The sequence below is a fragment of the Nipponia nippon genome, unplaced genomic scaffold (genome assembly GCF_047370975.1).
Source record: "Nipponia nippon isolate SJK-2023a ecotype South Korea unplaced genomic scaffold, ASM4737097v1 scaffold_1, whole genome shotgun sequence".
NCBI lineage: Eukaryota > Metazoa > Chordata > Aves > Pelecaniformes > Threskiornithidae > Nipponia > Nipponia nippon.
In genome coordinates this window covers 72,253,529-72,269,431 of record NW_028262290.1, presented here as the reverse complement: position 1 = coordinate 72,269,431, position 15,903 = coordinate 72,253,529, and the positions used below count along the sequence as shown (strand labels likewise).

General features: G+C 37.4%; 1 protein-coding gene across 2 annotated transcripts in view; it reads right to left on the bottom strand.

The window, feature by feature from the left end:
* The window catches only part of TMEM245 (transmembrane protein 245), a 92,482-nt gene that overhangs the window by 40,713 nt on the left and 35,866 nt on the right, over window positions 1-15,903 (bottom strand). For both annotated transcript variants that reach the window (XM_087759618.1, XM_087759626.1), the window contains 5 exons: window positions 14,258-14,362; window positions 12,863-12,945; window positions 10,682-10,772; window positions 9,765-9,863; window positions 6,306-6,437 (listed from right to left, as the gene is read on the bottom strand). In XM_087759618.1, the coding sequence (XP_087615744.1) occupies window positions 6,306-6,437; window positions 9,765-9,863; window positions 10,682-10,772; window positions 12,863-12,945; window positions 14,258-14,362 (510 nt within the window). The remainder of the gene's footprint in view (window positions 1-6,305; window positions 6,438-9,764; window positions 9,864-10,681; window positions 10,773-12,862; window positions 12,946-14,257; window positions 14,363-15,903) is intronic.

Here is a 15,903-nt window from a genome sequence, read left to right as displayed (position 1 = left end):
GCTGGGAAAGTTTCCTTCAAAATAGTATGTTCCTCCAGTATAGGTTGTATTTGTTTAACACTTTCGCTAGACGCTTTAGCCTATGGAGCTGAAAACAGCAGTTAGTTTGAATGCAGTTATCAGGTGGTTCAATCAATATCGGGGATGGTTCTCCTAGAAGAACATCCTTGTTAGGTAAAGTCATTGATCGGAACCGTTGAACTAGTTATCACTAGCATTTGCTTTAGAGTAAGCACGGACAGTGCCTTTTGTTCAGCTTCAGTATGTCTTATGAAAGCAACTGCATCTTTTAGGACTTGTCTCTAGCTATAGAGCAAGTTCCTCTTTACGCATACGTACTATTAAAATTTCAAGACACACGCTTTTCGTCACTGCTTCTCATCACTAGGATGGGAAGACAGACATAGCAGACATTAGTCATTACTAAATACAGTATCAGAAAGTGCTGAAATACTTCACTAACAGTCACAAAATCAAAATACATGTACCTGCACCCAAGAGTTCATAATGCTGTTTGATTCCCAGAGCATACTGCAGGTGAGTTAATGAGCTCAGTTACTATGCATAAACAATTTCTAACACCTTGCCAGCTGAGACCAGTTCTCCAAAACACAACTAATTGTGAATATTCATGCAATAATGATACTTTTACTATTACTGTTATTAAATAACTGGAAAACACACATCTTTCCCCAAAATGCTACTTTGTAAGTAGCCTTAAAAGACCTGTGTTTAAATGAGCTACGAAGGTGTACAGAATTCAAGACTCCCTTATGCATCGCACCATGACGTGTCACTGTCAGCATCGGTTGCTGTGCCCTTCCAATCTGTAACAGGCAAGAAATCAAAATTGCACTTAATGTTCTTAGCCATCTAAGATGTCCTATCGGCCACTTAAACGGGCCAATACCTGAAACCAAGGTTCAAAAGGCACTTGACCAAAACAAGTCATTTGCTGAGAACTCCAAGTCAACAAACTTCTGGAAGCCAGGTAAATTCATGTACCTAAATTGATTATAGGTATCATTAACAGGTTTCTAAAGGGACTAAAACTGGACACACAGAGGTATTAGAAAAAAACTTTGTCCTTCTGTATACTTTTCATATTTTTTTTTCTGTTCAGAAAGATGTATCATCCTTACAACTCAAAAATGACAGCAACAGAACAAGTCAATAAACCTTTAAGGTAAAAGACAAGCAATGAACTTTATGAAGAATAATACAGTATGCACAAGATCAAAGGCTTCCTGCTCCCATTAAAAGCTGATTTCCAAATAAATGTTTACCCATAAAGTTCTGGGCTAACCCTTCAGGGCTCAACAGCTTATTTTTGAAAAAACATCTTTGCTTGACCTTTAAATGAAACAGAGACAAAACAGCAACAGAAAAAGGACTATCCTCCAGCATCATGGCTTTGACTTTCTGATTTGAGCAAAGAAATCAACTCCTCTAATAGTACAGATCAGGTTGAATTCCACCTACCCTAAAATAAACAATACCCATCAGGAAGAAGAGAATACCAAACCTCTGAATGCTTACCTTACTATATAAAAAAAAAAAAAACAAAAAAATGCATGGCGGTTGAATTATTATTGAAGAACGGACTGTATTAGCTATGAATTCAGGAGAATACTTGAAGAAATTCTCAGGGCCAGAAAAAACATTAGGATATGTGGTAACTCAGGGAAATATTTGAGAAACTGACTTGATTTGGAACACACAGATCAGTCATGCTAAAGGCATGGATAGAGAAACTTAACTGAGCTGAAGCTCGCTGCGTACATCTTAATGGAAGGTCTTCTGTCTTCCTGTCTGGGAAATCTCTGAATGAGATACTGGCTGCTGGTGGAATGACGAATATTCTTGTGCAAGAAGCAAAAAGATCAATTTAAGGAGACATTAGCAATGTCTCATATACCATCAAGGGAGTTCTGAGTGATCATTCACAGATTTAGCCATCAGCAATTTACTTTTTCAAGGTTTCAGGCCTTCAAGAAATGGAGGAAGAGGGTATGAGTAGAAAAGCAGGTGAGTGGGGAAGGAATGAGGCTTTTTTATTTTTCAGCAATTAAATCTTAACAGCCCAGCTATGTATTGCATATTTCATTCACCTGAAAAACTACCTTAGAATAGAGCATGGGGTGCAAAATTCAAGGCATAACTGAGGATCCACTCTAGTTCTTTCCCCAAACTAAGAACAGGATGAAATAAACCCCACTTCAGAAACACATCACTGGATAAACCGGTTCATAACACTACTGCTTCTAAAGAATACAGGAAAAATCTGAAGATGAAAGGCAGCAGGGCTGCTAACACTAGAGCTTTAGAAAAAAGCAAACTGATGATTTGGAAAAGCTTATCTTCATATTAAATCTTCAGGCAATTTACATGTTTATATAGTGAATTACTTTAAAATAATTAAGGTCTGTCTACATCAAACTAGAGCTAAGTGTAAGTGCTATAATGAACAGCGTATTTTGAGGGGGATATAGAAGTCTTCTGTGCTTTATCTGATACTCATAGTGAAAGTACTGAATCGATGCATATTGTTACAAATTAAATGAATGACAGTAATTCCCCAGCACAGCTATATCAGTGATTTAATTATATGCTTTCATTTCTAATACTAAAGTTTCTTCCACTATGGGAAAAGCCTGAAGTGAAACACTTGCACCTATCGTCTTTTAACATTCTTCTTACAGCAAATGCTCCTTCTCTTACTAAAGAGGATGAACACTTCCTATGATTTCCATCAATGGAAAAGAGCTTATCTGCTTGTGATTACAGTATGACACTGTCAAACTGCTGTATTTTCAGAGAATACCGAGTCATCTGCACCCAAAGGGTGGTGGTAAATAGCTCTTTTTCAAACTGGCAACCCGTCACAAGCGGGGTCCCCCAGGGATCGATATTGGGCCCAACGCTATTCAATATCTTCATAAGCAATCTGGATAACAGGATCAAGTGTAGATCAAGTGCAGATGACAGCAAACTGAGTGGGGAAGTAGACAGTGGGGAAGGGAGAGCCAACCCTGCAGGAAGATCTGGATAGGCTGGTAGAGTGGGCTAACAAGAACCTTATGAAGTTTAACTAGGACAAGCGTAATGTCTTGCACCTGGGAAAACATAATGCAGGAGTGCAGCTCAGACTGGGACCCACCTGGCTGGAGAGCAGCTCCGTGGAAAGGGACCTGGGGGTCCTGGTGGACAGCAAGCTCAACATGAGTGAACAGTGTGCTGCTGCGGCCAAGAAGGCCAATAGGATGCTGGGTTGCACCAAAAAGGGCATCACCAGCAGAGATAAAGAAGTCATTATCCCACCCTACTCAGTGCTTGTCAGGCCACACCTGGAACACTGTGTACAGTTCTGGTCCCCGTTATACAAAAAAGATGTGGACAGGCTGGAGGGGGTCCAGGGAAGGGCCACAAAGATGATCAAGGGTCTGGGAAGCCTGCCGTATGAGGATAGGCTGAGAGAGCTGGGCTTGTTCAGCCTTGAGAAAAGGAGGCTTAGAGGTGATCTCATCACCATGCACCAGTACTTAAAGGGGAGCTACAAAGAAGATGGAGACTCCCTTTTTACAAGGAGTCACATGGTGAGGACAAGGGGTAATGGGTACAAGTTACTCCCAGGCAGATTCTGATTGGACACGGGAGCAAAATTTTTCATAATGGGAACAGTCAACCACTGGAATAATCTCCCCAGGGAAGTGGTTGACTCTGCTACACTGGACACTTTTGAGACTCAGCTGGACAGGGTGCTGGACCATCTCGTCTAGACTTGCTAGACGTGCTCTTGCCTAGAAAGATTGGACCAGATGATCCTTGAGGTCCCTTCCAACCTGGTATTTTATGATTCTATGATTCCAAAATATTTCAGAAAGCCAAGGGGCTAGCAAGACAGTTATTCTATGGTAAACTCTAGCCTCAATCTATGCATAAGTATTTATTATGTGCAAGTAGTGTACTCTTCTTCTCCAAAGGTGGAGGAAGTCTCACTATAGCTGCATATTTGCACACACTTCTTTACAGTTATCTCATTGTTTTAAGAAAAAAAAAATTGTCAAAGCAGATTCGGGTCTGTACCATGTCTTGCTATATTCTTAAGAATTGCAGGTTAGCATTGATTTCAAGTGTCCAAATGCAGAAACATCTTACAGTCTGAATTACAGCTAACCTATTTAAACCCCTCCCAAAATCCCCCACCTTACACAACACAAACAACCAAAAAAAAAAATCCTACCCAAAGTCCCACAAAACAGCAAACAAAGCCAAAAAAAACCCAAACCAGAACACAAAATCCACCAAAAGGGGGGGGGGGGGAGGAGAAAACCAAACCAAAAAACCCAAGCCTCCTCAAAAGCACCCACATAATTTAAAATATTGATCCTCCCAATTCAGTATGCCATTCTAATAACTCATTGTTCCTCTTCAAAATATCAAGATTTTTATTCTCTGATAAAAACATAAATCCCAAATACAGTAAGCTTCCATTGCATCCTAGGGTAGGTAAGCAACTTGCTTAGAAAAAGCAGACTTAAGTCAAAACTATTCTTATTTTCATCGTCTCCAAGTTTTAATGACCTAGACAGGCAGAGAAATCAGATTTTCATCAATTTTAATATGAAATATCAGCGTGAATAATATTTATGCAATGCATTGTGGATGAGCAAGAAAATGCTGCCCAGTAAGGATGTGAAATCAGGATTTAGAGCTATATACTATGCTGACTGGTTTACAGTCTGTCATTAAGGACATGAGTGTGTGGAGAAAAAGGACAGATGTTTCCCCACAGCAGATGAGTAATGATTTCATGGAAATAAACAGGAAAGCAAGCAACTGCTGGCTCTTTTTTTCCCCTGAACTTCTAAATCAGATTTTAGAAGTAAAGCAAAGCATGCTAGCTAGATGAAAATTTTAATATTAATGTATTTCAGTCTTAAATATTTATTCTCTTTACACTATTTCCTGCATTATTGTAGCCTATTTAGATTACTGAAGTACACTTATCATCATGGTTTCCGACTACTGTGCAGCAATGTTGTAAATGACACAGCTAGCACCTACTGTGTACTTTCTTCTCCTTCTCTCCCTCTTGCCTAGAAGGAGACTCCATATTGATTTTAAATGAGGATGTGTTGTGCATTTTTATAACTCTGCCTCAAGCACGCATGGTCAACTTTGAGAAAGAATTAAGCAAATTTCACTATTAACTGAAAAAAGGTTCACTACAATAAAAAGTTTCTCTCAACTTTTTCTTGACTCACATCTTCTTCTATGATAGAAACTGTAACCATTTAAGCAGCAGTTGAGGGAGGACAGAAAAAGCACACATGCCCATCAGTCTAAACCAAGAACTGCCTTGAGGCAAATACTAGATTAAATTGCATCCACAGAAATGTTATGTTGTGAGTTAGGTATAAATAACATTCTTCCAAAATGGATAAATAGTAACCTGAAGATACTTCTAGCTTATGACAACAGCTCAAGTCAGAGATGAACCATATCAGGGATTGACTCTGTATATTAAGCATTTCAGACTTATCATTTTTTAGAGATACATAGTTGCTTCAGTTTCAATTGCTTTCAATGTTTTTTCTTTTTCTTGTCATAAGGTGAAAGGTCCAATGCATTAATTCAGGAATTTACATAGTGCAAAATATTAACTTCATTCTCCCCAGAACTTTCATAAAAGAAGAGAGAAATAAGCTGCTTTCAACCCAATGAATAATAATTTGAGGAGAAAAGGTACAACTACAAAAAATTGTTTTCACAACCCCTTGGGTCAATAGTTTCTTCAATTATAACCTAAACAAATAGGTCTCTTTTTTAAAGGGAAGAGCCACTAATCCCACATTTGCCATACATTTTACGGAAAAGCAAGGCTGAAGCAAATTAATATTTAGTAAATACCACAATTTCTAGAAAACACAGATGAAATAAGAAAAATTCCAAAACAAATGATCTCCAAGAGTAGACTATATAATATGAAGCATTTAAAACCAGCTTGCAAGTGACACAGGTAATCCTACAGTAAGAATCTCTCTCAGGAATAAGTCTCGCAAGCTAGTATTAATGAAGATGCTGAAAACAGGAGGGCTTTTTCATCACAACCAGTTATATTTGTAGTATGGTTATATCCTAAGTAGGCTTACTTACAATTACCTAAGCAATTATGGTAACACTAACAGTGTTTTCATAATTTTCCATGTACTTGAATTCCATAACCTTAGTGGTAGTCCAAGGAAAAATTATTATCAGTTAAAAATAAGACCAATTTGGTAATGAGGGCAAAAAATACATACCGAAAGAAATGTTTCAATGTTATCATGAACAAATGATGCAACATCTTGCCAGTCCAGAATATCACCAAGCCAGCTGTTTTGACGGTTTATGTGCCATTTGTGTCCTTTGTGTCTTCCAGAATGTGTTACATTCTTAAAAAGAGAGACAAAGATGTAAAGAAACCAGATATTTGAATAACTTACAGAAATGAAAAAGCCAAAGACTAATTTTTTCTTAATGAGGAATAGATCCAACATGCACCCAAATACTTAGAGCTGCTTTAATTAGCATCCTCAAAAATACCTGGAAGTACTCTGCTCACTGGAAAAATTAGAATCGGACAGAAAAACTGCAGTTAATTATCCCATATAATGAACAGTTCTGTATATTGTACTGATTCACCTCAGTTAAACATTAGCTTTATTGCTTGACTGATACAATGGTATCTATCTTGCTCTGCATGAAAGCACATAAGAAAGAGGTAATGATTTCAGTTACTGCCTACATAATTTACTGTTTGCAACACATAACTCCTCCCAGTACAATCAACAAAGCAAAATACAAGCAGAAGCCAAAACAACTACTTTTCTCACAATTAGTGTCTACTACTCCACTGGCAATGTTCAGTCATGCAAAAGCTAAAAGCTAAACTGGAAGCACGAAGGATTTCTTCTGACTACACAGCTTTGTAACTGCAACACAGCAAGACAACAGGAAACGGCCATAACCACAACTGCCAATTCCTTCAGTGGCTTCACCCTAATGAGGAAGTTGCCTGTTGTCCAACTGAATCACACCTGATCACCGTCTAGCATGAGACTATTTGACTCCGTCTGGGACCGTGACAAGTGTTTCAGAGAAGGATGCCAAAATTCTACTGTAAGCAAGTCTAAGCAATCCCGTTGACTACAACAGATCTGATCCTAATCTTTAATAGCAAGAGACTTCTCAGGTTCTCAGCTCTGATATTTATGTAAGCATCCCACTACTTCTGTTAGAATTTTCCAAAAACTTTTAACCTTACCAGCCTGCATTCAAAGTGACAGTATCTTTTTTGGCATACGTGGCAAGTGGTATTTCAAGTGAAGTCCCTGCACTGATTTATCTAAGAGTGTTACATTTTCTGCTTATTACTAATTCTCCCTAGATGCATTGTTACACTTTATGATGCACAATTAGCAACGTTCTTCAACAGTCCACAGCAACACAGAGATCTTTCTTCTGAGCTGGCAGTTTATTTAGAGCAGAAACATGAGTTGTCAAAAATCTCCCTCCAATAGCCCTTTCATATTTGTAAACTGTATCAAGAACCTATTTTCTGTTAATATAGGTCTATTTTCAAAGACAGCCCTTGCCATTAACTAGCAGAATTAGGTATCATTTGCAAATTTTGTAACATAGTTATTCATGCACATTTCAAGGTCATTGTTATTCCGCAACGACACTGTTGTAGCACCTAAGGCCTCAGGTAGTCATAAAAAAGGAATTCAAAGAAATTGTCAACTGGTTCCTCTAAAACAAGTTCACTAGATCTTAAAAACAAAACAAACCCCCACACCTGAATGGACTAGAAAGAGGAGATTCTTGTCCTTGAAAAAGACACCTTGATTGTAGAGTTATGCCATCATCTTCCAAGCAGTTTATTATTCTGTTACTATTTTTCTTCATTGGGTACATCGACGCAACGGTAACTGTTCTATCACAACGTCTCTAGAACCTTTTAAAATACACACCATTTGCTACCTACTGTTCTTCTCAGAAAGCAGGAGTTAATGGTTGAATCCACATTTCGTCTGCAATTCTTTCTCAATTCTACAGCTTTCATGGAAGAGTATCACCTGAGCCTGGGTTCTTCAGGCACCTAGAGACTAGAGCAACACTATCCAGGCCTCAAAATGAAGTGTAATTATTATGCTCATACAACTGAAATAGTGGGGAGCTTGAAAGCTGTACTGAGAGAGTTAGGTATGGTACAGATGTCCTCCACACTGCACTATCATCTAGTTTACCAGTTTTCAGATATACTTAAGGACCACGCAAGGCTATTGTAATATTACAGAAGGACATAGCCAGGTGGAAAGAACTCAGATGAGACATTTACGTGGACACGGAGTGCAACAGAGGGGGCGAGATTAGAAATAGACTCTGGAGGAGTTACCTGCAGCCTGCAGATAATCGGTTGCAGCCCAGCATGCCAATGGTAACATAGAGCGTCTAGTATGCAAACAGCAGCCAGGGGAACAGACTTCAAGATTGTAGGCAGCGAGCATCAGTATGTTCCTGAAGCTCTTTCTGCCATTTTGATGGCTAGGAAAGCTGTTTCTTACCCTACCAGAAGAGCATCTACAAGAAAGAAGCCTCGCAGTACTCCCTCAAATAGCAACTGCAGGAAAGAAATCACAAAACGCAACGAACACAGACGCAACCTGTGCCGCATACTGCGGCGACAAAGTACTGCTACAGCACGTGTAGTGACACAGAGCCCTACTGAACGGTACAGTGCTACGGACCATCTGGCACATAGGTTATGTTAGTAAAAGCAACAGGTTTATCAGTATAACTGTATCAAAAGTAGGTGCTTTTCTTGGTCAAGCATTTAACACTGAATACTCCCAAGTGCTTAAGGCCAGCAAAATCTATTGTAGATACAGCTTTAATTTCTCACTGGTCCCATATTCCTCAACAGTGTTATTTCTCCACATGCTCTTCTATAGCATTATCTTCTCAGAAAAAGAAACTGATTCTTTCCCCTTCTATTCTGACTACTGTACTGAAACTCTTTACTTCTTTTAATACAGAGATCATCTTGGAACTTTAGAGTTACTTTAAAAACCACTGTAGAAAGAAAAGTGTTACTATACTATAATTGCAATTATTTAAATATATGGAAGTATTTCAGGGGTATGACTTTTGCATTTTGGTATTCCCATCGCACCATGGCTAATGAATTGCTTTTTCCTTTAAAAGGCAAACAGCATTGGCAGCATGAAAATTATTTAAGTCTTAGGAACTTTTCAAGATTCAGTGTGCAGGACCCATTATAGGAAGGCTAGTACAGTTGGCAAAAATGCGTTGTAAGAAACTTAGTGAAAGGACAATTTCTTTCTCAAAATTTCAGATTAATAAAAGTTGCACAAATACCAGTTTCCTTTTCCCAACCCCTCAAGATCACAAATATTCAACAGAAAGCTCTAAACTATGAAATACTAAATATAAAAAGTGAACAAAGCATAAATTAATGGCATACATAAAAAACACACATAACTACTCAGGTGAAGGACAAAGCTCTGGCTGTACTCAAGTTGTGGCTGCAGAATGATCTTACACAGTTGAAATTTTTACCAACTTTTTATTATTATGACCTTTACTCAGCATTCCAACTTTTTGCTAATCTCTTTCCCAGAAACGCATACTTAGCATAATTATCTCAAAGCACTAAGTGACAGTTTATATAAATACCATTTAAATAAGTTACCCACCTTCACAAACCAAGAGTGATAAAGCCTGTCCCAGAGCTCTAGCACTTGTTTTTCAATCACAGCGGTGTTATTCACTTTTTCTCCTAAAATCTTATGGAGCTAAAACATATAGAAATCTTTTATTATACAGGGCAGAATGAAGGTGGCATCTACTGATGAACTCCAAGCTAGATGAATCACCTAAGACTGTTAGTAAAGGCATGGCTCAAACCCAGATTATTAGAAAAGCTGAGTGTCAGTATGGAATACACACTTCAGACAACATGGGTCACAACATTTTGTCTGGGAAAAAAAAAAAAAAAAAACCAACCCACACAAAACATTCTGCTGCACTAAGCTGAGGACTTCTTTCTGTGCTGAAAAACCAATGCCGTCTCTAAAATGCTTAATCCAAAATCCTTGATCATCTTTAGAGTAAATATTTCAAATAATTTGAGATGTGTGCTAGGCATCAAAATGTATAAATAAGAATCTTGTCAGATTCTCCTGAGAAGTTAACTTTAAATAAATAAATAAATAATATTTTTTAAAAAATCCAATCTACCACACCCAGCCCACATAGAAATTAGAATACTGGGGGTCAGGGGAGTCTACAATGTCTACAATTGGACAGCTAAAGCCAAATAATAAAAAAAAAAAACCTACTCATCTTTACTTAATGCATTTTCACTGGCAATCTTATTAAAATGGTGACAGATTTTTCAGCTCTTAAATATACCTCTGAGCAGAAAAGACTACTGAAATCACTCCCACCCTTCCTTCAACTCACAAACTAGAGAGTGGAAAGAATAGATCTGTCAACAAAACAGTTAACCACACAGAAAAGAATCACTGACAAAAAATCTTTTTATTTCTTTTTACTTTTACAAAATACAAGAAATGAAAACACTAAAAAAGGTGGGGGAGCTCACTCTTACCTTATGTGTAATCCATTCTCGGCCATATTGGTATACATTATTAGCTGCTGAATTGAGTGCCTTCTGAATAACCTGGGCTTCTGGGAGCCAGCTAGGTTTTTTTTAAAGAAGGAAAACAATGTTAACTGCTATGTATTTTACCCATTTCATTATACCCAAAACACATTACAAATTAACATTTTGAAACAACAACAGTTAAGGCTAAATAGATAGAAACTTACTACAACTAGAATATTTCCTTCTACATATCAAGGAACAGACTTGCTGTTAAGCAAAGAACAATTAAATCTAGGGCGCATCATTGCATTTGGAATTATCCAAGGTTCCCGAAACTTTAGTTAAATTGTTATCTCAACTTTTTCAAAAGAGATCTGCTCTTCAATCTGTATGCGTGCTATTCCACTACATTGTTAGAAATTTTCCTAGTGTTCTAGTTTTCTGAAAATACTATATGAAGCAGTCTCGTCTAGCTGCAAAGACAACCTTCTGAATTACGAGCAGAATGTAAATTGTTAACGTAGTTTCCCTGAAAAAGCAAACAGATGAAGCAACAGGTTTGGGCACCAGTTATTTCTAAGTCCCCACCAAACCATCTGCTCACGAATTTCTTCAGGGAGTCATGTCACTTTCAAGCAATGGACCTACTGAATTGCCAGCATTTCAGCACTTGTGAATACAGGGCACACATTCTCTGCTTTGACTTTCTTTCTATATCTTGATTCAATGGCACGTGTTGGAGCCCTTCCAAAACAAGAAAGCATTCAGGAAATAAAACTGCTGCATTTGTTCACCTGACTAAAGATCAAACCCTTCAGAAATGTTCTGCATTGGACAGTTTCAAGACATTTCAGTCACCTACCTCTAAACATAATGTGAGCATCAAGCTCGAAAGCTGATGAAGTCTGATGGATTTGGCAAGTGGTATACTTACTCCTCATGAATTAAAAGATAGTGTTTTGGATGCTTCCAATTTGGATGCAAACACTGGAAGTAAAAATTTTAGCTAAAATTCTGCTAATTATTCAACTAGTACTCCAGTATTTTCATTATGTGAATACGCTATTTCCATTTCATTTTCCGTAGTCCTACTTATTTCCATCTTATGGCAAAATGGAAAGGCCAAACAACACAAGAGATGCCATGAAGGAATAAACATTTTTAAGTGCTTTCTGTTCTCTTGATTGTGACTACTTAAGTATTCCTAAAGCACATATTCCTATAGCATTTATTAACTATATCATTTTAGTTCTGTTTTTGAAAATTTCTGTTGCTCTTGTAATACAGCATACACTTTCTTTCAATCCCGTTAAAAATAAAATGTCAACCGTTCTTGTCCAGGAGGCAATTCTTTTTTCCTGGTAAGTGCCTGGACTCACTTTTACTCAACGTCTGTTTAGCTGAAGCAGAACAAAAGCAAAGTGGAACATCCCCTCCTCAAAATCACACTCTTCAGTCTTACCTATTCCCCCTCTGCTGTACATGCAATCACTCCTTTGCTCACCAGCGTGCCCTTGTTTTTCTCTACGTGCATTTCTCTCAAAATCTTCTCTCTCCCTTAATATTTGCCTCGGTGTTTGCTTTAATCATTACATAGACCATACCTTACAAACTTCCCACTGCGTACACTCTACACATCCACTCTGAATAGGAACAGCCCTTCCCAACTGATTCATACCAAACTCTCCCCATCCACCACTCTTTCCACCCTCAAACTCTTCTTCAGTTCACTCCAAAAACACTTCAACTCCTGTTCCCTCAAAGGCATTCTGCAGCCAGCTCGCCACATTGAAAAAATAATTCTGCTCTCATCTCACAACCTTCTACAGAGAGCATTCTTTGCTGTTACTTTTCTTTCACAGGTAAAAGGGAAAAGAATATTGACCTCTTCGTTCTCTGCACTGTGCAAGTTTTTCTCCAAAACTCTAACTAGAGAATTTTATAAAATTGTCCTTCTCCACCAAAGTCCAACCAGCCCTCAAATGAGACACCACACTGACAGTCCTCCAGAGTAATGCATAAACACTACTGCCATCTGAGAGTTTAGCTTTTACATCTGCCTGCAACAGTCACTCCCATTTCTGTCCACCTTGGGGATTTTTTTTAAATTAAAAACTATGCGTAAGAGCACTTGGAAGCTCATTCATCCACCCTATACTATTTGATTAACTTCAGCATTCTTACTTTGCCCATTCTGGGTGACTGGCTACTGTCTCATTGATCAAGCTGCTTGTGACTTGAATCATGTGAACACTCTCTTGATGTACCTAAATTAAATATAGAGAGGAGAAATGTTACATAATGCAAACTAGAACTCTTCCTACATTCAGAGAGGCTTTGTCTAATTTTTTTTTTTTTTTTTTGGGGGGGGGGGGGCGGAAGGGGGAGGGGGGCAAGGCACCAGTTTGTACATTTGAAGAATTCTTCCAATGCAGACAACCCATTATGAAGAAGGAAGTGCCATTAACCCAAAAAAGCAGTCAATACAATAATCATCAGTCTGTTCTGACAATTTTGGTCACAGACTGTGTGACTAGTAATAGCAAATGGAAATTTAAACCTTATCTCATCAGTAGAAAAAATTCTAACAATACAGCAGTGCTGTCAAGGGAAGTACTAAAATACAAAACACAGTTTCAGATACACCTTTTTAAGCCATGGATCAAAGAAGTGTAAAAATTAATGAATGCTCAGCTCTAATGTGACCAACCATGCTACGAAGTGCCTCACCAAATTAATTCTTCAATCAGAATGATAAAAGACACCTTTTATAAATATCTTTATGTTCCTTTTATGAATATAAGGAAACTTTAGGCAGGAATGTTTGCACAACTTTTAAAGCTTTCAATTTTAAGTACTCAACATTATACAAGCCTACATTTTGGAAAAAAAGAGACTGACATCAGAACCCACTGATTTTTGTTCCGTAACTGTATTCAAGTCAAACATTCAATCTCTATTGACTGTTTCAAGTATGAATACAGCTCCATTAAAAAAAAAAAAAAAAAAAAAAAAGTACATGAGTGACCTCTTCTGGTGAGCACAAAAAAAACCCCAACAACAAATCAAAAATCAATTTCAGGGAACATGTGATCATGAATCTCAGCACATTTAAACTCAGAACAGGATTCCATGAGGTTATTACAGGCAATTACACAAACAAATTGACAAATGCACCTTAAGCATTTTGCAAATATGTTTCTGATGTAAGGTAAATTAAAAAGAAAAAATTCTAAGTGGCTCTGTCGTTGACAAGAAAAGTGTAACAGGATGCAAACCAAATCTGTTTCTTTAATATATAAGCTAGTAATTCTTTTACTAGAATAAATTTCGTATTTCCAAATGTCTATATATTAGTTTTGCCATATGTAAATAAACATATAAATACTAATACATATAAATATATTGATTTTTATATATAAGTAGTCTTGGAATGGTAACAAGTTCAACTACAGAGCACTTAGCTGCTACTTTTTTTTCAAAAAATTCTTTAAGTTAGACAGTTTTGCATAAGTATCAGTAACCTTCATTCAGCATGTAAAAATGAGCTCTATGAATACATTCCTTAGCACACTGTACCTTTGCAGTAAGGAGCAGGGCTAGCAGAAGGGTTCCTATCACTAGCAAAAATATTATGAAAATGCTGATTATTTTATCTAGCATGTTCTCCAACCACACGATCATCTGTGCAGAAAAAAGAAAAAACAAATCAGAGCATCTAAATCAATCTTTAATGAAAGCAATGCTATATGCTATATGACAGTATTGTTATCTTTATTTACAATCAGAGTGCAAAATGAGGCTCTAATCAAACAGCATTTATGCCCAAGCTTGGAGATGAACAATTAACAAGCGATGTTAGCAGGACTAAGGTCATGGTATGACATGTGATTTTGCAAACGACATTTACACATTACCACAAGACACAGCAAGCTCTCTGCAAAGCAAGCAATAATCCAACGCTTATTCACTAGACCTAAAGAAGCTAGCATTCACATCAGCTATGAACTGATTGATATTTGTCTTTGTTTCTTGTCCTTCAGCAACTTGGAAACTTACAGACACTATCTGCCCAGGACTTGGAAGCTATCAAGGTATACTGTAAAGTACAACCATGACTTTCAAATCTGAATAGCTAATAGCCATCTAAATGACAAATGAGGTATTTCTGCAAGTAACCAAATTTTTAAAGCTGCTCATCACCTTCTGAACTGAAACGGGGATGGAGGTTTTCTACCTTATTGAACATCTGGCCAGCACTTATTCAGCACTGAGTATTTCTATCCACTTTCAATCTTGAAAGGATGTTCAGCATTAAATATGCATCAGCTAAACCTACTGATACAGGAAACAGGCATGGATGTTGTTCTGTTGGTTTATGGAAAGGCCTATTCTATATGTGTCCACAAACAAATAATGATACCACTTAAGATTAGAGAAATTCCGAGAATGTCATTCAAAACAATAAAACTGCTCAGCCACGCAACTATGCAGAGCGTTCTAAAATAGTGCAAGCTGAGCTTCATCTCATACACAAATTGACTGTTTACATAAAAAGCTGTGAAAGCCCATGCAAGTATGACCAAATAAATTTTTCTAGCTTCTATAGTTCAAATATCAAGGCTATTTCTACTCCATCTGGCATTACTGCAGGCAAAAGCAGCAGAAGTACAGCTGTAAAATTTGTGCTTTAAGAGAACTGAGGTCAAAGCTATTGTGCAGCAGATGAAAGTATTTCCAAGTGAGCACCAGTATTTCTAAGTGAGTACAAGTTATATAATCAGTGATTAGGCTGGTAACTTTTTAGAGATCTTACAGAACTAGTAATATGCTTGCTGATGGTTTACATTAGTTCTTTCTTCATTATTTACCCTATCCCTACATGTGAAATTGGCCCTGGAACAACTAACTTCTACAGACTGCTGTGTGATGACTGAATTGGTTAACACTGAAGCTTTATCTCCTATTTGAAAAAAAGTGAGGATTTTTTTTTTGGTGCTCATCCTGTCGCATCTGAGCAGGTAATGTACATTAAGCAATTATTTTTAAACTTCAAGTTCTTTTACAACCAGGTCCTTGTTTGATCTAAATTAACACAAGGATTATATTCGGCATTTTGGAACTGTTGTTCAAAATGATGAAGAAAACTGGAGGAAAGCAAAATCCTTTTAAAAGGAACAAGTGTTGAGCCAGCAAGGTTTTGTAACAAAAGGTGCACTATACTA